Source organism: Dermacentor silvarum, chromosome 7, assembly GCF_013339745.2.
Source record: "Dermacentor silvarum isolate Dsil-2018 chromosome 7, BIME_Dsil_1.4, whole genome shotgun sequence".
In the NCBI taxonomy this organism is placed as follows: Eukaryota; Metazoa; Arthropoda; class Arachnida; order Ixodida; family Ixodidae; genus Dermacentor; species Dermacentor silvarum.
The window spans coordinates 132,703,428-132,729,232 of record NC_051160.1 but is presented as its reverse complement, the minus strand read 5'-3'; the positions used below and the strand labels follow the sequence as shown (position 1 = coordinate 132,729,232).

General features: G+C 46.0%; 1 protein-coding gene across 1 annotated transcript in view; it reads left to right on the top strand.

The window, feature by feature from the left end:
- Window positions 1-25,805, top strand: part of LOC119459188 (epoxide hydrolase 4-like) — a 52,231-nt gene that overhangs the window by 8,149 nt on the left and 18,277 nt on the right. The window contains exon 3 of the mRNA XM_049671624.1: window positions 23,745-23,857. Coding sequence (XP_049527581.1) covers window positions 23,745-23,857 — 113 coding nt within the window. The remainder of the gene's footprint in view (window positions 1-23,744; window positions 23,858-25,805) is intronic.

Here is a 25,805-nt window from a genome sequence, read left to right as displayed (position 1 = left end):
TTTCCTTTTAATGCTATATGAATTTTTCAGCGTGCTTAGATTCGAGATTCATTTCGATAGGTTGGACGTAAGATCGGATCCTCCTCAGAGAGGAGAATCCAAACACGGGAAAGTGGGACAAGTTTGCGAAAACTTATAAAAAAGAATGGGAGCGAGACCCCAAGCCAAAGGTGGGTTCTGGTGCTTTTACTTCTAGATGGTTTGCCCGTAACGTCATGGATGCAGATACTCGTTCTGCTAATATCGAAACATGTTTGCCAAGAAGACATCAGTGCACCACGTCACATGAACTTCACCCACCGTATTAGCTTAGCTATTGAGGTGTCGTGCTGCTGGCTCGAGGACGCGGGTGTGATTCCGGGCCACGGAGGCCGCATTTCGATCAAGGCGAAATGCAGGAACACCCGTGTACTAAGGTGTACGTTAAAGAACCCGAGGTGGCGAAAATGAATCCCGGATTCCCCCACTGCGTCATGCCTCCCAATCATATCGTCGTTTTGGCACGTAAACCCCCAGCAATTGTTAGTTTTATAATAGGGGCCTCAAACGTATTGGGGCCCCAAAGAAATAGCGTCGAAGCCACTGCGCATGCGCAAGACGGGAACTGTGTTTGGGTGTAGCGTTGGGCACGCTATTTATTTCATCGATTTTGTGGGAGCCCACAAGCTGCGCCAAAAGCTTTCGTCCACAAACATTGCGGCACGCATCGAAGCGACGGCTAACACAAAACTGGGCTCGATTCGTGGTAATGCGTGAAGTTCGTACGCTAGAAGAAGTGATTGCGGTTATCGCTTTCTCTCAGCTAACATGTGTAATGACGATTGATTCATTATACGCCACTGATTCCGAATTCAATTGTCGATTTCATTGCTCGTAGGTCTATCACGGATTGACTTGGCTGGGTGAAGGTGCGTCAGTCAAAACTAAGCACAACAGCAGCATAAGTTCTAAATTGTAATTAAAGGCGGAAACACGAAAGTCTAAATTACTTTTGTTATCATAAAATGGTATTTTAAAATATTTATATCAGCGTTTCTTTGACGCCGTAGTGACGCCGCAAACGCAACACGCAAAGGCCGACCGTCACGGCGGCACGGACATTTTGTTATGACGGGTTCTGCAAAAAAGGATTGCCGTAGTCGAATGTGAAAAGGTATGCACAAATAAAACTACAAATAAAAATGGCTATATTTGGCTACGAAATAGTTTTGCAATTTTTTCTGTTTGGCTACATTTGGGCTACATCTTATCAAGATTTTGGCTACACCACCTCGTCGGACCTGGCAACACTACGGGTCAGCAAAGACACTCCCTTTCCGATGACAGTGACCTGTCAAGGAAGCGGTAACGACCTTCATGGCCTGGCTACTAACCGTAACAAGTTGACCGTCATGGAGAGTCCAATAATTGCGGCAAGTAGCCAATGTCGACGACGTTCGTGGAACAGCGTACACTCCTCTCTTCCGACTGCCTCGTCATTGCATGGTAGGCGGGTTCGAAGGTTATACATCACAGCCGAGTCCAGGATTATGGTGCACCATGGGCGGAGTGCTGTCAACAGTGTGAGCCTTCTGATTGACCGAGACAAGATCATCAAATTTTCTCGTTTAGTTATCTAGGAAAGAAAGACTGTTTCAAGAGCGGTTATCTATGGTGCAGTGTACGGTGCTCCGGCATGTAGTGAGATCAGTAACGTCATATACTCGGACATAGGGTGTACTCCCATATCGATATAGCTTGTCAGTTGCAAATATGGAAATAAACCCGTTTCCTGTTTCCTTCGATCTTCCGACCTTATCTGCCCATCAGCAAGGAACTCCCTTCGATAGAGACAGACGACGGCGTGGGTGCGCTTAGTCAACTTCGAGTGCCGCCCCGGTATAGTGCCGGCCAGCTACCACTGCTTTCGGAGTTCCGGTGGCGTAGGCAAACAACCCTCTTTGTGGCGCCTGAGTGAGAGCCACTAAACGCAGAGGCGGATCACAACAAGGCGTAGCTTAAAACAGTTTCACACGACAGAAGGAGAACCACGAATGAAGTGAGCTCGTCCTTTGCGATTCTCGTAAGTGTCACATAATGTCGTACCTACAGCCACATGCACTGTTTTACTAGCCACGGTGAGAGACACATGATAGACGTGGGAGTACGTGCTCCGCGGCGCAAAAATGCGAGAATCGCGAGTACGTTGCGAAATGTGCTATAGCTATGCTCCGCAGAGTTAAAGGCGAAGTCAAGGTCTCTTTGATTTGGCGGCACTTTTTTGAAACACTTCTCGAGAGTGCCTTGCGTGGTGCCGCAAGACTTCGCGACGTGCAAATTAGTATTTGCAAATCGAGGAGAAGAAGTGCTCTAACCAAGAGCTCTGTCGTCTAGTGCGGGCGGTTAGGCCTTTTTGTTAAATGCGCAAGGAGCAACGGCGAACGTATTTTCTGCTTGGTATCGCAATTATCGCTATCGTGAGAGCACTACGACGTGGTCTGATGAAATGGCAGCCATGGATTCTGTTTCTTTTTTACGCTGGAGAAATCATTCCGAGTAAAACCAATTGGAAGCTATTTCCTGCTTTACAGTTAAGTTTTACAAATGTGCTCTGACAACCTGTCAGGCCTCGAACCTGTATTTTACAGCCTTATGTAAGATCTGTAGGTAACTGTAGAAGCCACAGCAGGAAAAATTTACATCCGCGCACTATGAATCAACTAGCACGTCGCTATGTCCCCTGCTACTGAGAGCTTCCACGACGTATGCACTTCCACATACGCCCCAAGGTTTGTGAGTGGTGGCGCTGGCTAACACTTCCAGGTTTAGTTCTAGTTGTAAAACATAAATAGCCCAGAAAGTGGATGGGAAAACGGTTCCGCGGTAGCTCAATGCTGAGAGCATCGCACGCGTAATTCGAAGACGTGGGTTCGTTCCCCACCTGCGGACAGTTTTTTTTCATCCATTTTCATTTCCACTAATTTATCATTTCTTTAATTCAATTAGTAAGTACAAGTAATTTCCCCTATGTTGTCCTTGGTGTTAATGTTTGTTGGCTTCTTATGATTAATAAAAATCGGGCCCCTCGGTTCCCTTTCTTCTCGTTAATATATATATATATATATATATATATATATACATACCCTTTGCTAACACTTTTCTATTTCTATCGCTTTATGGCGAAAGCCATTATATCGACAAACCAGGCTAATTTTTGCTGTTGTCGTCGCCATGATGTTCCGTATTAAATCCAAAAGCCATATAAGTGAGCGACTGATACACTGTGGGTGCGGGAAAAAGCATGTAACAGTCAGCCGAAAAGGATGCTGGCTTGATAGGCATTATCTTCCCACGCGCTCAATACTCAGCTTACTTGTAGGTCACGCAATCAAACGCGAATGGGAAGGAGAGCACGGGTCTTCTTCTATAGTCCTGCCGTAGCTGTGAATGACTGTGCGCGGCTGACGGTTATGCGGCCCACGTGCCATATCAAATTATTGGTAATCATTGGTGGGTGCAATGATAAAGGGCGAGCAGGGATGGCTGGTAACTTCATGCGCGCTGTCTTCCTTAGTGCGCCCTAGTGTTGCAGAGTTAAGAGACAGAGGTCGTTGCAGATCACTGAAATAGGCCGTCTGTAGGGGACATAAAAATCGGCAGATAATAATGATGAATATAATTTTCGCAGTTGCGGTGAATCGCGCGGGTGTAGGAACCATTCGCCTCCACTGCCGGCGTTTTCCATAATGCTTGCGTTGTGAAAGCGAGTGCTCGGGGTCCTCCAGTGAGGTATTTGCAGGTTTACATGGTCCGTGCATTACACTAGACTTGCTATTTTAACTTTAGGTGAATGTTTACTACAATTTATATGGCCACTGTAACTAACGCATACACTCGTGTAAGGCCCACACTTTTCTGTTGCGATATCGATGGGCCTTTCATGGGACCGGGCCATTTGACCTAATTTTTCCAAGTACGAGTACTACGAGTATGAAATCCGCCGTAAACCTCCGCGACCGCCTACTCTCGACATCCAGTAGCAACGCGCGAAAGTACACTGCGCGCGACAATTCGGTGTTGAGCTCGATCAGAATCAGCGCACGGAACGCGATTGCTTCTCGGTTGGATGTCTTTTTTTTTCTAAATACTGGCTGTCAAGTTGGGAGTGAGGCGCTTACACGGGTGCGATCCTTACAAGGATTTGCACAGTAAGAATCTTTCTTCGTGTAATGGCCTTCTACTTCGCTATCGCTAATACTGCTTGGTCGTCAGGGCCAAACTGAACTCTTTTTTTAGTACTTTGAGTCCGAGTATAAGCGCTGCTGCGCATGACTTCTAGACTTCTGTTTATTCTGATTTCGAGTGAATCCGGCTTGGCATCATTTCGGTTACTGAGTGATTTCTATATTTAAGGAGTTTCAGCGAACACTTTCAAAAATGTTTAAAGGTTGCGTATGGGAGATAACACAATTCTAGTTCATGAGCTCGTCAACTCGAAGAGGCGGACATTACTTGCAGAAAAAATTGAAATGCATAGTCGACTAATGAACAAAATTAGCCGAATAAGTTTTTATCTAATTATCTTATGGCCCATGATGCTATTTACAAATTATAGCCGTGGAGTTCGGATCCACTTGGAAATAATTCTCAGGCTGACATCAGTGTCGAGGTATTAATTCTCTAACTTTGCGGAGAAATGCATTGGCCTGCCAGTCACATTCTTAACAAAACGTCGTTTTATGCATCAAAGCACAAAAGTATAAATACATGTATAATATATGGGCTTTTACGTGCCAAAACCGCGATCTTATTATGAGGCACGCCGTAGTGGAGGACTCTGAAATAATTTAGACCACCTGGGGTTCTTTAACCTGCACCTCTAACCAAGTATACGGGTGTTCTAGCATTTCGCACCCATCGAAATGCAGCCGCCGTGGCCGTGATTTGATCCCGCTACATCATGCTTATCTGTCCAACACCATAGCCACTAAGCAACCACGGCGGGTAAGCACAAAAGTAACTCGAACGCCAATGCATTTCTCCGCAATTTTCGGGAATTAATATCTCGAAACTAGTGCCATCCTGAAAATTAGTTCTTAGTGCATCCGCATTGCGAACTATAAGGCTAGAATTTGTAAATTGCAAATTGGGCCATAAGTTAATGCGCAAAAACCTAATTGGTGAATTTCTGTTGATTAGTCGATTATGCATTGGAATTTCTTGTGCAAGTAATGTCCGCCTCTTCGAGTAGACCAGCTCATGAACTAGAACTGTGCTATCTTCCACACGCAACCTTTAAACATTTTTTGAAAGTGTTTGCTGAAACACCCGTATTTATGGCCTCTGCATGCAAGATGCGATGTTTCCTTTCCTAATGCGTAAATGTTGTAAATAAATATAAGAGCTTTTTGTCGCCAGTCGTTGTATTGCCTACTAGAAATAGAATTAATAATGAGTGTCACGGCTGTCATCCGTTCGCAGTCGGCGCGAAGTCGATCGACTGAGTATACAGGCGGTTTGGTCGTTCCGTACTCGACCACAGTGAAAGAGTCAAAGTCGGGAGTATAAAAAACAAAACAAACCACGATATTTAGCGACTGATCACGATACACAAATTAATAAAATAAAATAAAAAATGACATCAGAAAACTAACACACTTGAACCTAATATCGCTCGATGACGACAAAGAAATATGACGAGCAATTAACAGTGGATATAAAATGAAACAAGGCGCGGATAAAAAATAAAAGAATACACTTAACAGTAGTTCACTTAAACAAAGTTCAAATGAAAACCAACGATGTTATATACGCGTGGCCGGGCAGCAGCAGCAATTTTCCATAAACCGTGAAGTCGGCGCGCAGAGCTTTCCCGAAGAATGTCGGCGAGCCGATCTTGTTGAGGTGGATGCGACTGCGGGGCTGGGTTTCCCGGGAGTCTTGATCTTACGACTTCCCTCAAGCAGGTTGAGCTAACTTGAGGTGAACTACGTGAGTTTCGTTGCAGATGTTGGTTTGTCGTGTCGTACGTCAACTAGTTACTCGGAGTTCCGACGCGGCTAGGCGGCCCAGGCGGGACTGGATGGCACTAGCCCCTCGACTGCTTCTCAGCAGCTCAGAGGCTCAGCTTCTAGACTGATTAGCAGGGCCTAAAACCTGCGCTTAAATAGCCTCTCGAGACTTTCCCTAGTTCCTTAGGTCGGGGAACGGCAGGTATTGGTGACAGTTCACCTAATTATCTCATGACTCCTCTCAAAGGTCTTGGCCGCGCTCCTTTTGATCAGGGGTGAGGGAACCGATGATTTCCCCCCACTGCCAGAGGTCGCGCCCCCACACTGCACGACAGACACACACATGCACACAATTTGGATCAGCTGACAAGCACAGAAGCAACAGCGGCCGCCGGCCTTACGGCGCCCGTTAATCGGCTTGTCGCTGTCGCGAAATTATGCCGCTTCGTAACATTGAGACAGATATCACTCACGTGCTTTTCACACGCCGTTGATAGAAGACTCTGCCGAAGGGGTCAATGAAGTCTGCAGGTTTTTTTTTTTCAGGGTCAAAAAAGCACGCAAAGTAAGTTGAAGTGAGGTGAACATACATCAACATATTCATTCTCTAGGCATTGGGTTTTCATTTAGTTGGCTACCTCCTTCTGTTTAAAAATATTATAAACTTTGTCCTGTGCATATATTCAAATATATTGTGTTTGCGCATGGTTTGCGCATGGCTCAGCGGAAAAATTTTTAAATGTGGAAGTGAGGAAACACGGAAGAGGCAGCCGCCGCTGGTGCTTCTAATGCGCTTGTTCTCCTATTCTCATGATTTGCCGAAATAAAGCGAAAGTATAAATTAAAAGCCGTGCACGTCCGCGCCAACAATGATGCTCCAAGATGTTAGCCATAACAAAAGTGAAAAGGTAGAGGCAACGCAAAAGAATCCTCAAATAGTTTGCGTAACACAACTCCAGTAATGACACTTTAGGGGCAGGGAGGGGGGGGGGAGCTCCAGATCGCCGGGGGGGAGGCTCAGCCTCCCCGGGAAAACTGCGGAGGGTGCTCGAGCCTCGGAGCCCCCCCCCGCCGTAGTCGGCACCTATGGGGAGAACCATGAATCGGTGCAGAACTGGCCTTGCACGAAGCCACATGGAAGAAGGCAGTGCGGCGGCGCGCGGTCGTCTTTAATTTCGGGGCCAAAGGGCTGCACTTCCTGAAATATCGCTGAAAGTGCTGAAAAATCTAAGAGACCATCACCAGAAGCACTTAGGGGATGGTCGCACACTTTCATATTAAAGAACGTCTCACATAGTCGTGTGAACATTCGTATGATGCGATGGAAACCGCAAAGGACAGAACCACTGGGTTTCTCTAAAGAAGCAACATTTATTTATGTATTTATTGACTGATTTGTTTATCTATACCTGTAACCTCACGGGTTCCGACATCGAAACATTGTGTGAGGGGGCATGAGTGTCATTTTTCGTTTTAAATGTTGGAGTCAAAGCTGTATACAGCAGAAAAAATAGAAAACACAAGACACTTTCGCTGTGTAAGGAAATACTTAAGAATGTATACAGAAAATGACACGATTAGCAATGTTAAAGAAAAAAATGTCGCAGTTTCACCCGAAAGGCGAAGCATCAATTGAGATAGCAACTTAGCAGAGAGCTATACGGAGTAAGGATAGTAGTTTTATCAGCTGTATAAACTTCGGACATGCAGCAGCACCAGCAACGCGCAGAACTGATTATTGTGCAGACGGCTGGAACGGCTGGCCAAAGGACATCCCATACCCTGCGTGCCTAGCCTGCTGTCTGGGTCCGTATACGAAACAACCGTAAAAAAAGATACTATTAAATGCCTTGGCAACCATGCTACTTAAATGAAATTCTCATCTCCCGCACCGCAACCAAACACACGGGAATGAAAGAGGACACCCTTAAGCGGTTGGTACAAGCCATCACTATCAGCCGCATCCTATACGTCACATCCTTTCTATGCCTCTCCAAGGCCGAGAAGCACAGGATTAACATAATTATAAAGAAGGCATACAAGCAATCCCTGCACTTCCCTCAATCGACGGCGAATCAGAAGCTAATAGAATTGGGCGTACATAACACCATTGATGAGTTAAATGAGGCCCAGCGCCTTCCACACTACGAGCGGCTCTCACAAAGACCGGGTGTCATATCATCCGCACCCTGAACATCCAGTACCTTGGGGAGAAGGGAGCCAACGTCCCCAAAGCCCCGGACCTCGCAGATATGTTCCTCATCATGCACCTTGACTGCAGTGCAGAACGGCGCGCCGACCGCGCTAGACAACTCAACAGGCGTTACTAGAAATCTACACAAGTAGCTTACGCAGACGCAGTGGAGTGCCAGCAACTACCGACCGTGGCCCTAGCGGTGGTCACAAGGCCGAACCATACCACTAACACAAGCAGCTCCATACGCAGCACAGAAACCGAACAGGTTGAACAAGCTTCAATCACTTTAGCCTACGCAACGACTACGGCCTCTTGCATCGTTAGCGACTCCAAGTCGGCTATCTACAACTTCATTAAAGGTCTCATCTCACCGCAAGCAAACCGCCTACTGTCAAGGAAATTTCTATCCCGTCGCCGCCGCGTTCAGTTAATCTGGGCCCCGGGCCATTCGGGCCTTGCCGGTAACGAAGTCGCGGACGATGCTGCTCGAGAAATCGTCCACGAGGCCCGTCACCGTCATCGGAGAGAAGGCCTTCACCGTCGTCGGCGCACCGATTGCTGTACCATAGATGTTTTGAAATTACACGTTTTTTTTTCTAAGCGTCCCAAGCGTTCGAATAAATCCTGCTTTTTTAAATACTCACCCGAATGAATAAGCGTTTACATAGATTCGCGTACGAACTCTTGTAAGTTATTGTTGAGACACCACCTTTCTTTAACACACCGGCGGAAAAAAGAAGCCAAAATGAGTGTGAAAAGCTTTGTAAGCCCACATTTATGGCTGTAAAATTATCTTTTTTACAATTGAGCATGGACCGAGGAATCACGTGCCTCGGGCATAGAAGCAGACTAATAGTAAACTGAATGCCTCGATCGTAACTGAAGCCATGAATCTATACTACAGTGGAGCAAAAGTTTTCAGGTACCGATGATAATACATGGTCAAATGTGTTTCGGTGAGGTTTGGCTGATCAATTAGCTGAAATATTTATGAAGCGTTACATCAAGATATTCCTTGGAGCGGCGTGAATGAGAATTTAGTTTTCGCTAGCCAATGTCAGGGTAGCTGAAGTCTCCCAATAGAAATACGTCCGCTTTCGGAACCTTTGAGATAGCTCAGTATCGTTAAGCTCTCATGGAAATCAGTAACGAAACTAATGGGCTCTCTGGCAGCCTGTGACAGACCGCGAAGATGCCTTTCGATGCTTATTTTTACCATTAGGTGCATTTGACCGTTATTTAATTCCGACCATAAAGGATCTGGTGACTTTTTTGGCAATTATGGCTTTCATCATTGCGTTTGAACTTGTTGATATCATGCAGGTTGTCTATGTACCCGGCCCTGCTCTTCATTCTTTGACCCTGAAGAGTGCTGGGCGTTTCTTAGGGCCATGTAGAATTCTGTGAATGTATCCAGAATTAGGGAACGGGGCTGACATAGCTGCTTTTCGTAGCAGTTATGAGTTAAGGTTGAATTCAATAGTCGCTTCTATTTCAGCGATGTTTCTGCACTACGAAGAAACTCCGCAAATCCTGAAATAATGTAACATTACTGCACATATTTCGCGTGAAATACAATGATTGTGTCTTTCAATACACAATGGATGTATTTTCCTCGATAAGATTTTAGCGATGCTTCTCTACTGCCATAATGCACTTGCATTTATGAAAGAATTTGCCAAGAAGAGAGTGAAATTTCATCAAATGACGTTGTTTTCTCTTTTTTTTTACTCATAGGCAAAAAGAAAGCCAGTATTGTGGGGCATGACTGGGGTGCTGTCATTGCCTGGTGGGTTGCTACGAAGTACGAGAACCTGGTGGACAAGATGGTCATCATTAACGAACCCTATCCCCTGGCTTTAAGATACCAGCTGGAACACAGTCTCAGTCAGATGCTTATGTCCTGGTAAGTGCCTGCTCGTGGTGTTCGAGCTCTCTCCCTTTCGTTGCATTTGCTTAAGATGCAATGTCGCTTGGGCGAAATGTCGTTTTATTAACGCTATCGCTTATCCTTCACGACAAAGTCTACGGGTTCTACGCCATAGGAGGCTCCAGATATATGGTGACGGTCGATTCATAACGTTGCGCTAGGATATCACCCGCTTAGTACTGTAGTTTAAATAAACTCATTACGCTTTGATTACCCTGGTTTCATTCGTCGTTTTTGTGCGATATTCTCCACTCTTTATTGTTTATTTCACGTTTGATTCATATCTTCTTTTACCCGGCATAAGAAGTAACAAGTTTTGCACAAGCTCTTATCAGCTATTAGATCGTCTTAGCCCGTCTTTGCTCCTTCAATGATGTGGGCCATAAAATCTGCACAAAAACGTACATTCTAAATACAACAACGCGAAAGTTGGTGAGTGTACTTTCGTTGCGCAAGCAATGCGGCTGTTAATTAACTCTCTGCAGGTACTTCGTGGCATTCCAGTTACCGTGGTTACCGGAAGCCAGTTTCTGTGTCAACGACCTTCAGCTACTGGACACATTACATGGCGCATACGATGAAGAGGAGCGGGAGGCCTTGAAATACGCATTCAGCAAGCCGGGTGCGCATTATGTAGCGGCGACCGTTTGGTCACCTTGCTGGCGGCTTGAACTTTGTGCTCTAATTTTGAATTAACGCTTGATTGCTTTATCGAAGGTTATCCAGGTTCAGATACCATTAGGAGAATCAGGCGTCACTAATGAAGCTTCTTATAAGTAAGATTTTTAAACAATGGTGACACTGGAGCTTGCTGTTTCTCCTCGCCTGTGTGAAGCAGCACGGAGTAAAGGCACGATTGACGTAAGTAAATTTACTCACGCTCACCGAGTGCAGTTCAATTGGCCACAGACAACAATCCACAGAGGAGTGCAGGCCTCACGCAGTTATACCCGCACGCCAGCGATGAGCACGCTCCGCCACACTTAACGATGACGTGCCGAGTACGCGAGGTGTTCGCAAGGCGGATCCCTACAATTAGTAGAAACAAGCCTGATATGGCTCTATTAGAACTTCAAGTTAAGTGCAGCAGTTCAGACAAGGACGCTGGCTCGCACGCCACCGCGGCACTTGCAGGGGGGCTTCAACTGCCTGCGTGTCTGTCATAAACACTGTGAACTAAGCCGGGCTTCATGCTCACTAGCTTTCCGCATCAATCCAGAAGCAAGCTGAAGCGTTTCGGTTCCTTTACATTTATTCGATTTGAAAGGTTTAGCGAGATGCTGCTTGTGGTACTACCGGTGTCACTGAGCCTAAAATTCGCTGCCAATACCCTCGTTACCGCTGTAGGTTTTCGTTTGAAGCAGCAAAAACGGCTGCATGAGCAGTTCAATGGAGGCGCACGTATGTTTCATTATTCCATTGAAGCGCCAGACACTTGCCTCCTTGAAACGCAGGGACCTCTCCTGTCTTGAAATTTAGGCACTTCGCGAATGGTGCCATAAACTCAGGTTTTCCACTGACCAATGCATCCACGAGTTCTGGTGGGCAGTAGAGATTCTCCAGTGTCAGACAGTAGTAGCGGTCCAGATGCTCGCTCATAATTGCCAGCTCAACGTTGGTATACACATTTCATTGTTGGTGCCAACAATTCCCTTTCCATTGTGAATAGCCTTGTTTGAAACATAGACGCTTTCGCACTCACAAAGGAAACATAATTTAATCTTGAGCCGTGCTCTGCTCAAAACGATATACTGGGTATACAGCTTAGCCGTGCCTTGTACAAGAGGTAACGGTCATCCACGCTTACGTGACGTTCGGGGGTGTGCACAGAAAGGAAACGATGTTTATCTCTGATCACTGGCCACGCTTTCCACTGCATAGGTTGAGAATGATGAGCCAGGTCGATGTCAGCTTAACTCTTGACAAAAAATTTAGGAACCTTATTAGTATTTGAATATGCTTTCGGCTCATGATCTTTGTGACATATGGTATTTTGACGACAGCGCACCTGGACCAGTACATAAAGTTTTTGGCTTCTAGATGATAGATTTTTGTCGATTTTTGTCGATGATAGATTTTTGTCGATGCAGCACGCTATCGGGACCGTCACCGCTTCGTAGCTGCGGTCGTAGACCACACACATCAATGCAAAGCAAGCGCATCAATCGCCACAAGACACGTAGAAACGGCGGAGGAAGTGGCTATCGCGCTGGCGATAGCTCACACCAATGCCTCGTACATCATCAGCGACTCTCAAACGGCCGTGCGAAAGTACGCCAATGGCAGAATCTCCCCTGAGGCATTGCGGATCCTTAATACAGGCAAAACTTATGAGGCAGACAAATGCGTACAAATCCTCTGGATCCCAGCCCACACACCTCTTGATCAACCGGAGTTCAGTCCAAACGAGGTGGCGCACAACGTGGTTCGAGGTCTCACGTTCCGAGCCGGGTTCGAAGAAGCAGCCACTCGAACGGACACCTCCGCGGTGGTGTGGGAATGGGACGATCGGCTCACTAAATTCTGTGACATTACTCAACATTATCGAATGCAAAGGCGTGAGTATCCACCACCACACCCCAAGCTCAATAGGGCCCAGTCCGTTCAATGGCGGCAGCTACAAACACGAACATACACGAACCCTGTCATCATGAACCATATATACCCCGAATTATATACAACCAATCTATGCCAGTATTGTAACACCAGAGCCACACTAGATCACATCCTATGGGCATGTCCAGCATTAATGAGCATTACTGGGGTCGCGGCCTCCAATGAGGGCCTTCGGGCGCGTTGGGGGACTGCGCTGCTCAGTTCAGGCCTGGACCAGCAACTGTGGGCTATCCAGGAGGCCGAGGAAGCTGCCGGGAGACACGGTCTCTCCGCTGGCTCCTAGGTGGGAACCCAGCCCAGCAATCTGCCGGAAATAAATAAAGTTCTTCTCTCTCTCTCTCTCTAGATGATAACATAAAAAATAACTTCAAGAAATAAACGAACATGTTGCATAACCGACTCCTTCCATGGGGCCGGGTTCTTACTCCATGCTGGAACTATTGTGCTGCTTAGCGGTTTGTCTCTAGAAACATTATGTCACAATATTCCATCGTCACAAACAGATCCAAGTATTGGACGCATTCGTCACCTGCTGCATTGATGTGGTGGCCTGATGCTGCCGTGAAAGGAAATCGTGAAAGCGCTGGGGGCGGGTGTCCCCATGTTGATAATCTACCATTGCCTACATGCAGTCCCTCTGTCATCTTGGGAATCCTAAGTGCCTGAGCACAAGCTGTGCAGTTTAATGAGCTAGTTGTCTCTTCCTGAAGTCAAGTTCACGTCTTTTTCTTAATTTGAAGAACCGTTTATGAAACCTCGGTTCTGGCCTCTTTTGCAGACAGAGTTTCCGCCACAAAAACAACTTGCAGGTGACGATGTCATTTTGCAAAGCTTGCCAGTTCAAAATCGTGCTGCTCGGCAGATAAGGTGCATTCACCGCTATTTCATTTCTTGTGGCGTCACCTGTTGTGCAAAAATCGAATAAACGAATGTCGTAAAGCCGAACTGACTTTTGCGTGGTGAAGCCAATCTTACGTTAGCAGTTTTATTGAGGACTAGCCCAGTTTGTCATCAGTAGGAGCGGTACGGATTTCAATAACCAGCCACGCTCGTCCTTGGAAGGGAAAGGGCGAACACTGTTCTAGTTCACCACGTCCAAATAAAAGTAGAAGTTCTAAATTACCGTGCCATATTGTAATAAATGTTTGACTAGTTTTTTGTCTTATAGGTAAGTAATTGAAAGCCTTAAGTGCTCAAATAAGCCTGGGTTGTAAATAACCAAGAAATAAAGCGTTTCAGTCGAGGCAAATCAATATTTTGACACCGCGAGAAATCATGCAAAATAAAACTATGTACTTATGATCCGATGCTTTTTTAAAGCGAAAAAACAAAAACTAAAAGAAAACGTGGGCAGCTTGCACTAGTGATGCAAGGCTGGGGTAAACAGCGGAGCTGGAAATCGACCTAGGTTCTTCCAGGTTTTACTGGCCTTGGCTATGTTTTGCTAGGAAATGCGAAGTGTATGGTATTCCAAATCGGCTCGCCGCCGACGCGCAGATTCTCGCTTGGCCGCGCGACGCGCTTTAAGATGAGCGGCTTCTTCTTCGATTGTTCGGATCTTCTGTGGTCGTCCCATGTCAAGGCTAAATGTACTCGCCACAGAGGTCAGTGGTCAGAGCGACGGTCCGCTCACTTTATCAACGGGATCAGCCGGCCATGTGGGATGAATGATAAGCTAGTATAGAATAAAGCATAACGCATCGCTACAAAATACCGGCCATGGGCCCTATAACATAATTCCCATCTGTTTTTATTCCAAACTCCTGACGACACATTTACGTAACCGCCAACGCAAGCACCGGGTGGGGACCAACAGCGTGGTTTGAACCAACCAATAAAATGCACCTCTCGTTTACAGGTCACCTTTGTTCGATTGACAACGAATAGCAATGCCTATCTTGGCAGTGTTTTCTTGTATTATTGTCTGACAAGAGGCGAGAAGCACGCAGCAGTGGCGATAGCTTTCGTAGGGATGTTATTATTTATGATGTTCACTGTTCTTCAGGATGGAAGCGTTTTTAAACTACGCTGGAAGGACGGAGCTAATGGGTTTGCCCAGAGATGAGGGCAACAACCGCAGGATATGGTCGGCGCACTTCATGAAGGTGGATTTCATGGACCGAGCGACAAGCAGGCTGGAAAAGCTATTCTGCGATTGGCTCCTTAGAGCAATTACAATAAATGGTTTTACATGCGCGTACATGAAACACCATCCGCGTTTTGTTGCATCCTATGTATAGTGTGTTGCACTGTGTGCTCCAAATCTGATTTTCGCCAACGAACACAATAAAGTGAGTCCAAAGAACGGTTGTGTTGTAAGTGGAATTCCTTTTTTTATATATAATTTGGGCACATGCTTGCTTGTTCGTAGTAATGAACCCGACTGCGTGCATGAAAACGCAAAAAGAATCCACTGCGCACAAGTACGCAGCACGAATGCACGAATGGCATGGCGGGACAGGAGAGGAGCGCGCGCTTCGGTTCGGCGGTGCGTCTGATAACGCCCGCGACAAAAAAAAAAAAAAAAAAAGATCACACCGCGGACAGCTAAAGAAATAAAAAAAAAGCACTGCTCGAAAATGAGGGGAGTGGAGGCGCGACATGCGAGGAGGGATAGGAAAGTCAAGAGGCAAAGGAGATACGAGCGGAGCAACGTTATCATAAAGAAAGGAAGAAAAAAAGGTGATGTAGCAAAGAAGAAGAGTAAAAAAATCGCGCCGCTTTTCTTTTTTTTTTCGCCGCCGTAGTACCGTCATCCGTCCGCTACGGCATAATAAAGCGCGCCTTGGCGCTACCGTCGACTGAGCGTCTGCTATACAGAACCAATGGTAAGGTATATGAAGATTCACCCCCCTGATGCAGGCGCGTCCTGCACTCCGCGACAACATTTATTGGACGGTGAAAAGCGGTCACCCGAGAAAGATATACAAGTACACGTGTCAATATTGCCGCAGTTGAGTTGATCAGTACCGCTTGCACTGAGCACGCGAATTTAGAGAATGTGCAATAAATTGAATTTATAGGTACGTCTGGTAGTTTGAAAATTTCTGCAAGAAACATTAATAAAATAAATTCTCATTTCACTCCCGCCTCCTCCCAATATCATCATACAGCGTTCGGTGGGCCGCCCAATAATGCCTTATATGCGTATAACGTGTCCACACATTTAAGGAACATACGTAATTTTGTAAGATATATGGCAGAGTTCATGTTCAAAGCAATTTCTTAAGCAATAAATGCCTACAGCGTCGAAACAGGACACCCTCATGTGAACATAACTTCCAAAAAAGCGAAAAGGAAGAAGACGAAATGCAGAAGCCCGCGACCCGGCCAAAAGGAGTGGCAGCTCAGAGCCGTGTAACCTTATAATAGAGCACTGCCGAGGCCAATCACTGCTGGCATAACATGAAATTTCCTTCCACAGTTTCCACACATGAGACACGCGTACCTGGAGTAGAAAGATGGTACCTGTAGTTCGCTTTAAAAAATTTCCGACAAAACCAGCAGTTCCAACGGGAGAGTGAGAGAGCGTATACTATAATATTAGCAACTGGAGACATATTTGTGTGAATGGGTAAGCCGAAGAGTGAGTGGCCCAATTGTCGCTAAGTTTGGAAGGATAACATGCGAAACTCCGTAGTGAGCTAAGTGTCTCTTTAGCGTTAGCTCGCTGCCAGACCCAGTCCGCGATCGATATCCCTACTTAGGCTAGTGCTTTTCCCCAAATGGCATTAGTCCTTCGTATTTCTGTACGAGACGATGAAAACTCGGCATAATTGCGCTTGCGCATGAATAGCGTTTCAGTTGTGGATGTGTTTGCGTACAAATTGCCACTTACTATGTCTAGATACTGAATGAAGCATCTCACTATGAGGGGACGTTGACGCAATTGCCCACACCGAACACTCGCGTGACAGTACCTAAATTATACGGTACATGCTGCACTTCCGCCTTGCTTCAAACTCACGCGTCAGACTGATGTTGCTTTCTTGAGCAACGCCGATGACGCGGACCAATAACCACCGTTGGCAGACAAGGGGAAGTAGAAGTGTTTCTACAAAATAAAAGGTTCGTCATTGCAGTCGAATATAGGGTTCCGCAGAAATAATCGTTCGCTATTCATGTTATGTTTAGTGCATGGACAGTATGCTTATTGTTGTTGTTGCCTTTAAGTCCTTAAAACATGGCTCATACCAACGAGGTGGATTGGCTACATTGAAAGGGATGAAAGCTAGACTAAACAAAATAACAAACATAAAAAAGTACAATCTAGAAAGGAACGTTGCATAAAAAATGGGCTCCAATCCACGCTGTGAAGGTGGTGGGCCAGTGAAGCTTTGGTACTACCTGATCCGATAGACCAATGTGACGTAGCCTTTAACTGGGTCCTGCGGAGCCCGAGCACGACGCTGTTGTGCATGTCGACGTTCCTGTTCCCGCCGCCAATCATTGTGTTCACGCTGCTCTTCGGGAGTCGTAACTATGCTTGGCGTTTCCATAGCACCATAAGAACACAAGTGAAATCAGTTGCTAGGTGGGTACTTCTTTTACATATGAAAGTGTAGTTACATCACTATGTGCTTCGTATGCTACAGTTGCCGCTTCCCGGCAACTGCAGCTGACGCAACCGTAATATTTACTGGGAAACGCTTGTGGCGACGCTATGCGCGAACGCGAGCTTTTAGTTCTTTTGTTTCTTTCCCTCACATGGCTGCCACTTCCGCGGATGTGCGGAGGAGTAGGCATCTTGTGGTGCTGCAAGGAACCCAGCATCGCACGCGGCGCGTGCCTCCCGCTCTGATTGTTTAAGTTTTTGGCTGCGGAGACGTAGAAATACGGGGATTTTAATCATATACCGCGCCGCTGTAATAAGCTGGCAAAAATTTTATAGGGCATACTTAACAAACAATTTTATTACCCCACGTTAAGTGCCCTTAGCGGCGTAACTTTCTCAAACTGTGAATTACCTTCTGCCAAGCAGCTGAAATGTATCTATGGGTGCTACCCAACTAGCACGAACAGTAGGTGCATGCTACAGTACGTCAATGGTAATTCCTGTCCTCTATTTTCCCCCTCTGTATCCATTGACGCGGTAAATCTTGAGATGCCAAAGCCATCGGAATTGTCATGCCTCGTTTGGACGGGATTCTCGGCAATGCCACTTAGTGGGTATGTGTCAAGTGTCGAGGTCATCATCACCATCAATATGGCTGCCTGCGGCAGCAGCAACAGTCAGCGTGGCCGCGCCAGACGACGCCCGAATATGGGTACACATGCGCGCATTTGTCTCAAGAGGTGATGGGGGTATCATCGTCAATGCGGTCAACGATGCGGATTCAACAGTTCAGGTATCTTGTTTCTTGCAAGCTACGAGAGAAAATGTCAGCGATCCATGAGAGCTTCCTACACTGCGGTGAATGGCACTACGCATCTTTGTTTACCTGCAGGTGGGCAATTGAAATATACGGTTACCTGAATTTACGACATGATAAAATTTGTGAAGACGGCACATGCTAATATTCCATACCAGAGGCGTATGTCTATACGTGTATTGAAGTTTTTGTCTCGCATATTCAACTCCTTTCTCTCTCTTCATACATATCCGGGTATATTTTGAGTGACCCCTCTCCTTCTCTACGTGCTATAAACACTGCTAATGCTTGCGTCACTGCAAAATGTTTTGTGTTGTTAACTTGCCCTGCTTCACTGGACTGTCATAGAGAGCGCTGAGGCCAACGTGCGTGTCGCATTATTTCTAACGCTGAAATTAGCAGATGTCTAAATAAATGCACGCGGTTATAAGAGCGTGAAAACAGTTGCCTACGCTTATTTCATCGTTCACAGGAGATATTTTCAATTAATACAATTTCCTTCGGGTAATTTCTTACCCTACGTTCACGACCCATCATCTTGAAGTCCCGATTATTTCTTTATTTTTTAGAAAATTGCAATTTATCAATATCGCAGCAATCGCTCCGTTTTATTTACAAATTTCTGGGTGATAAGTTTAGGGCCGACAAAGATGTCATTCTTGCAGTAAACGTATTGATGTAGTCATATGTGGAAGTGAATTCATCGAGGAACAGACTGCACAACGTCACTGAGGAAGCTGTGCAATTTCTCAAATGATCGTAATATCTACGTAGCCGACTTCCAGCCATTATGAAAGTGTTTGAGAAGCTTATTTGTCTGTGTGCACGTAAGAAAATAAGAACTCCTTAAATTATTTAGTGGTCACATCCGCTACTTCTTGACACACGTTGTGCATAAAAATAATATTATTCCCTGCGACAAATTACTCTACGAAGAATATAAATATAACGAGTTGATGTTCTGTCTAGCCTCGATAGCTGAGCAGCTCAGTCGAGCTCCTAAAAAGGATGTCACAGGTTCAATTATTGAACGGCACAATTGTAATCCCATATACGAGTATACATATAAATGAAACGCTTGAGTTAACAATATTCGGTGTAAATAGAGAACCCCGAAGTGGCAAATCCTACACCAACGTCTTCTATAGCTTAGTGGCAGCCTTATTATGTGAAAATCCAGCACATAATAAGTTTCTTACAGTGAATGTTACTGCCTTTCGTTTTAAATCACATACTTCAAAACATTCAAGGAAAATTCTGCACTTCTGCATTCGCAAGAAAATTAATGCACAGGTATTCATGCATTAGAATTTCTCTGATGTTGCAAAAATTCAGTGCCGGAATAATGAACTGCAGTTGCCAGCCGATGTTAAGGTCGTCCTCATTTTTGGCTCAGATATCAGAAATAAAATAACTTACGTCTTATTCATCGAAAGCGTTCTGTTTTTTTTTTCTGTACTCGATATGCTGTAACACATTCCTCGTTTGCAGCACGTCGGCCGACGTTCCCTGAGATCCGCAAAACCTGACCATCTGCGTCGCCTCCAACGGGGAAGCCGAGAGCGGCTAATTATTGACGTCGATCTTTTCCGAACGGCGAGCAATCGCAGCTGTTCAACCGGATAGGAAACATGTAGCGCACATTGTGCTGAGTGCAATGCTTTTGCAGACCCCGGCCTGCTTGTTATAGACTACATTACCGAGGCAAACAAAAAGAGCGTGCAAAAGATTCGAGGGTGTCGGCAATACAAACTTTTGAAGCCAAGCGCGTTGGGCGAAAGTCAAAACTGTGTCAAGAGCAACGCTCAGATTCCCTCCGCTCCTCTTCTCGAGCGCAACCTGTGAGCGAACTGAACTGACCACTGACAGAGAGACAGTACCTACAGTATGGCACTGCTCGATGCATTGCGTCGCTCGCTGAGTGCAGTGCTCTTGTTGACCATTGGTGCAGTCCGCTCCGCTATTCTGCTCATTCAGATTGGCATCCTCATTTTGTTGAAAGGAAGAGCCGCTCTGAAGCCTAGAGAACGCCAGGAACCAGAATGCCTCCAAGATCCGGCGCTGGGTGGTCACGACTTCATCACGTTTGAGGTAAGCTAACGTTTCTTTGCGCTGCGCATAAATAAGATGTAGATTTTCTTTCGCTATAAATAGTTCGCCCCATGCGCGGCCGTTATATGTACATTGACTGGACCGAAGTGCAAGAATATGCTTTCGATTACGTAGACGTTCGCTGCAAATGATGGTTGGTGGTCGTGCATTGTAAGGAGATACGTGTAACTTCCTCTTCATAGGCTCCTAACGAATATTTTGTCAAAAAACGTAAGCGTATCTGGATGGGCCGTCCTAGAACCAAAAACAATCCACAAATTTGAGAAACGTGTATTGTTCCCGTCATAAATGAATCCACTATTTTTTCGCGTAATAAAATATTACTCCCGAGAGTTCAGTTGACTGTTTCTTCCAAATACTTCGTATAGACGATGATTAGGTAACAATTATATGTTAGTAATTTTCGCATGCGTGAAGTATGTTATGCACAACATAGCATACTTAGCATAAGTGCTTAGATCACGGTGTACTTCTAAACAACACGCACATGCTCACTGTTTTGATCGATGTCCCTGATGGTATCGCTACAGGTATAGAGTGCTATTACAACTCGAAAAGTACATTGCCCATTGAGTGCCGCCATCACGAATAGTGTTCTGATATGTCATGTATAAAAACTAAATTCACAGTTTTTTACGTGCCACCCCCATGATATCATTACGATGCATGCCGTAGTGAGCAACTCGAAATTATTTTGACCATCGTGAATTGTCTAACGTGCACCTAACTCAAAGCACACGAGCTTTATTGCACTTCGCCCCCTATCAGAATACAACGCCCATGCCCGGGATACAGGCAGTGGCCGCGAGCTTAACATGGCAACGCCATAGCCATTAAAAGGACGCTGAACCACTTTTCATCGAAGCGGAGGAAGGTATTTGAACTGAAAATAGGCTATTTTGGAAATACATTGCCGCAAAAAGTACTTTAATGCGTTCATCAGAAGCGAAATTATTGGCAATGAAATACGGCCTCCGCTGTGCTGCCGTTCCTTCTTCAATGCCTTGCACTGCGAAGGCTATGGTGGAGTGGGGCGGGACCACAACGGGGCCTTCAAAGTGTCGCCGTGGCACGCAGTTCAAACTTTATTGTGGATGTTAACTTCGAAGCCACGACTTCCTATTTCGGTGCCTACGACGCGCTAAACATCAGCCAAACGCGGTTTTCTTCAGCGAGCCACAGTGCGCTTAGCCAGTGGACTCGTGGCGGCATGAGTGCACTGGCTCAAATTTTCTTTTAATCATTACAGGAAGCCACGTTGCACTATGTATCAGCAGGAAATCAAGACAAGCCTCTGGTGCTAGTTCTTACATGGATTCCCAGACTTCTGGTTCTCCTGGAAGCACCAGATCCTGGATTTAAAGAAGGATTTCTGGTGAGCGCCACATGGTATCAGTTGCCCATCTGCCTGTAGTATAAAAAGTAGGCTTACCTACCTTGCGCCAAGTGTGCTGTGCGCTGACTGCTTGCCGTAAGAGGTCTTTAGACCATTTCATCGGGCGAGCAGGAAAGGGGCGCTGCATCCTTTCTCCCTATCTGTCTTGTGCGAACAGGTGCGTCGCTGCTTGAATGCGTAGCCTAAAGCCCGCGTGGCCGTCACGTGCTGCGTGACTATTTGGCGATGCTTTAGCTCATTTTCCGAGATATTTACGTGGTGTCAGTTTATTAATGTCGTCGGAGAACAACTATGTAGCTTTTCAGCGTTGCAGTAAATGCACTATTTGAAAATGTTTCTTGGCGCGGTGGCTACTCCCCCGTAATGGGTTCTCGGAGTCGCTCCTCAGGACCTAAAATAAAGTTCACTGCCTGCCTGCCTGGCCAAATATCCGACGTGCATCTTCAGCAGCGGTGTTTGTACGTGTTTGAACTATCTTGGCTGTATTGGTTTCGATTCGTCAAAAAGCAGCGGCATCTGTGAATTGCTAAACGTGAATTGTAAAATATCATAATTATAGTTCTGCGTGGTAACTAACACAACAGTACTCGTGTGCGGCCATCGCAGTGTAACACCGAAACGCCTAAGCGCCAATCATAAATTATTTGCTTCAGCCACCGGCATCGTTTTCATGAATTCCAAGTCTAGTAGACCTGAAATCACTATGCTATGCCTGCTTTAGCTTCCTCTATGAGGCCAATAGGGTGCCTCAACACAGCGATCACTGCCGTTGGTAAACGATCATGACAAAAATAAGCTATGTGTTCTGGCATTGTCTTTTCACCCACTAGAGCATTAATTGCGTACGCTTGTCTAATGTGACCCATCGGTAGATTTGGTCATCATTGTTCACGAAAGAAAATAAAGTACGGCCTAACGCCACAATAATACCACGGATGCTCCTGCCGCAGGCTGGCTACATGCGCCAACAGATCTACACCCTTCGACCAACAGATCTATAACCCTGAAGTAACCACTGCTTCAGACACTTGCGTTGTCCACAGCCAACCGCTCGACCAATCGACACGTGTGATTCAAGTTGCACTCATAATGCTGTTATTACTAGTGATAGCTATTTTACTCGTAGGCGGAAACCGCATCCAAGAAACAAGGTAGACGCACAATCTATCCACAGATAACAATTTGAATGCTTGTCAATATGAACAGCAGATCTTATATCGTAGCAGCGCGATACGCACGCTGCTACGATCTTCGCATACGTTTCTTAACTACTCCGTGCTGCTAAACCACATCTTAGAATTACAGTGACAATGTATGAATAAGGTCGCACTTATAAAATAATTGTTTAAGAATACACAACACACTAATTTTATAAACACACAACACAGGAGAATGGCTGACTGCCGGCCAAAACACGTGCGCACACATTGCCTTGGGTGCTACGCTCACCTCAACGCACGTAGAAACTGCTGCCATGCAGACTTAAATCACTTCAGTACTCCTCACAGAGCTTACTCCCAGATAGAAGACACCACGTCAAACCATGCGACCATGCGTGCGCGAAAGCAACCACCAGTAACGGCGCGAGCGCAAAGCTGGCATACAACACTGAGCGCTCGCACACGCCGGCATGCTGACTGCTTATAAATGGTGCCACGCAGTATGGTGGCGCCCATGAAAAAAAAGTGTCTATTACTACCTTATACCATCTCTGCAAATGGACTGGTTAATAGCTTTGTTACCTACGGAATTGCGGAATGAAGCAATACAGGTTACCTAAATATAAGCCTTCACAGTGCATTACTCCTTTAACTGGATACAGTAGCTTTCTAAAAGCATTCAGATGTTTGCGTATGCTGACAATAATCGTCGATGTTTTCGGCACCCTTATTTATTGTTTTTTATTTCTTTTGTTGGGGACGATTTTTTTAAAAGACTACCACAACAAGGCTGTTAGAGTAAACGCGCTTCTTAACGAATAATAGTTACGGGAAAAGCTTTACCTCATGAATCTCAACGTTGTTTCGACAACTTCTTATATAGGGCGAATGGCATAATTTGACGTCGGGCTTTTTTTTACTAAAAAAATCGCGCACAGTATCTAGCATATCTTCATCTACGTTAATTTCAGGGTCGTTGCACTGGACCTCCGGGGTTATGGGCGCTCATCAAAGCCCACCCTTGTCTTCGACTATCGTGGACCCCGGCTTGTCGAGGATGTTCGCGGGCTCATCGTATCCCTCGGTGAGGTGAATGTTCAGTGCCGTTGATTCGTTAAGAATATCGCCTAGAATGCATGTCGCGTCGTTCGGTGTGTATTGCGATGAACTGGTTCGTATAAACTATTGGTTAAATTCTGTATGTAAAACAAACTTTTCTAAACGGTTTCCTGAAGAACTTATTTAAATGTACGGCGAATTAATTTTCACTAATAATCTCACGATGCAAAGTCACTACTTCGAAATTGGTCGAAGCTTACTGTGTTGTACTTTTATGCTATAATTATTGCGTGTGCGTAAGCAGGCGTTTGGTGTGTTGCGACACCACGGACCTGAGCACATGGAAGTTGGACCCTCCCGCGTCTAACCGTGCGTGGCTTAGCCTGTGTCCGGGGAAAAGGGGATCCTGGGGGTTGAGCCAATGCCGGGTGTTCGGATCCTTTACGGCCCCTCGGCGGAGGCAACACACCACTTTGGCCTCGGCTTCACGTAGACGGCACCCCCGGACTGACCCACCTGGGGGAAATCGGTAGTTGCCTTTTCCTGTCCCCTTCTCAAATCTTCGTCTCTCTCTCTCTCACTTTCAATCTTTCCTCTCTTCTACTCACTTCATTTACTTCTCGTTTTCCAGGCAGCAAGGCTTAACCGTGTGTATCTGTCCAGTCTTGGGTGTGTACATTAGGATATATAGTGGCGGTGCATAGCTGGCGTCTGCAGGTTTTTCGTAGCCTGTAGCGTCCCCTTGTTGGGCTCGGTGGTGGGTGGCTACCACCGCTGCCGAATTATGAAACCATATTATGGCAGAAGCGTTCCCCCGACTTCCATATCGGCCTCTGAAACGAGGTCCCACCGATGCACTCTTTCAATTTACCCTCCGAACTGACCTAGACCACCTTCCTAAAATACAATGTCATTCACAGTGAAGGAAACACAACTGTAAGGAAACTGTCACCTTTCTTAGTATCGAAATGCTTAGCAAGCACAATTGGACCTGGCTATAAAGCCTTAAAGATGGCAAGCGGAGACCTCCTGCTTGAACTGACAAAGAAAGATCAAGTCGAAAAGCTCGCTGAACTCACCAGTGTCAGTGACATTAAAGTCACAATCTCTCCACATCGCTCGCTCAACACAAGCAGGAGAGTAATATCAGAATAAGATATTCTCAACTTTAGTGACGAAGAGCTCCTTGAAGGATTCCAAGATCAAAACGTAATTAAGGTACAAAGGATTACACTCCGAGGAAACGACCAACAAATCCCCATAAAACACGTGCTGCTAATATTTGGTACTAGTACTGTGCCCCCTGCACTCGAAGCAGGATACCTAAAGATCAACGTCCAACCATACATACCTAACCCAAAACAATGTAAAAAGAACAAAGTGTAGTGCCAACGACCGCCCCTCTGACCACTGCAATGCTCCTGCACCATGTGCCAATTGCAAGGGAGATCATCCAGCTTACTCACGGAGCTGCCCTTGCTGGAAAAAATAAAAATAAATAATTGCTATCACAGTAAAAGAAAAAAATTCATTCTATGAAGCAAGGAAAAGGTAGGGGCACTTACCTCAACTTAGCTATGCCAGTGCGGCGCGGCAAGGGGCCGTGCCGCATCGGTTTCAGGAGTCTACAGGGTCCACGCACAGTGTTCCCGTAGAGACTCCATCCGCCCCGTCGGTGGCTGCAGCCAGTCCTGCTCCATCATCATCTAAGATGGGCCGGCAGACCACAGTGTCGCAGGGACCAAGGCTGAACCGAACTCCACGGCCCGAGATACGCGTTTCGGAGCCTGGCTCTCGATCATCCAGCACCTCGGAGAAGGCGATGAAGGTCGACCCAAAAACCCCGGCGTCATTGACGCCAAAAGACCTGCACTCCCTGGAGCGCAGCAAGAAGGACAAACTTCTTGTAACTGCGCCGAAAAAGGGACAGCTAACCTGAACGGCTACCACCCTTGATTAGATTAGTGATCTTT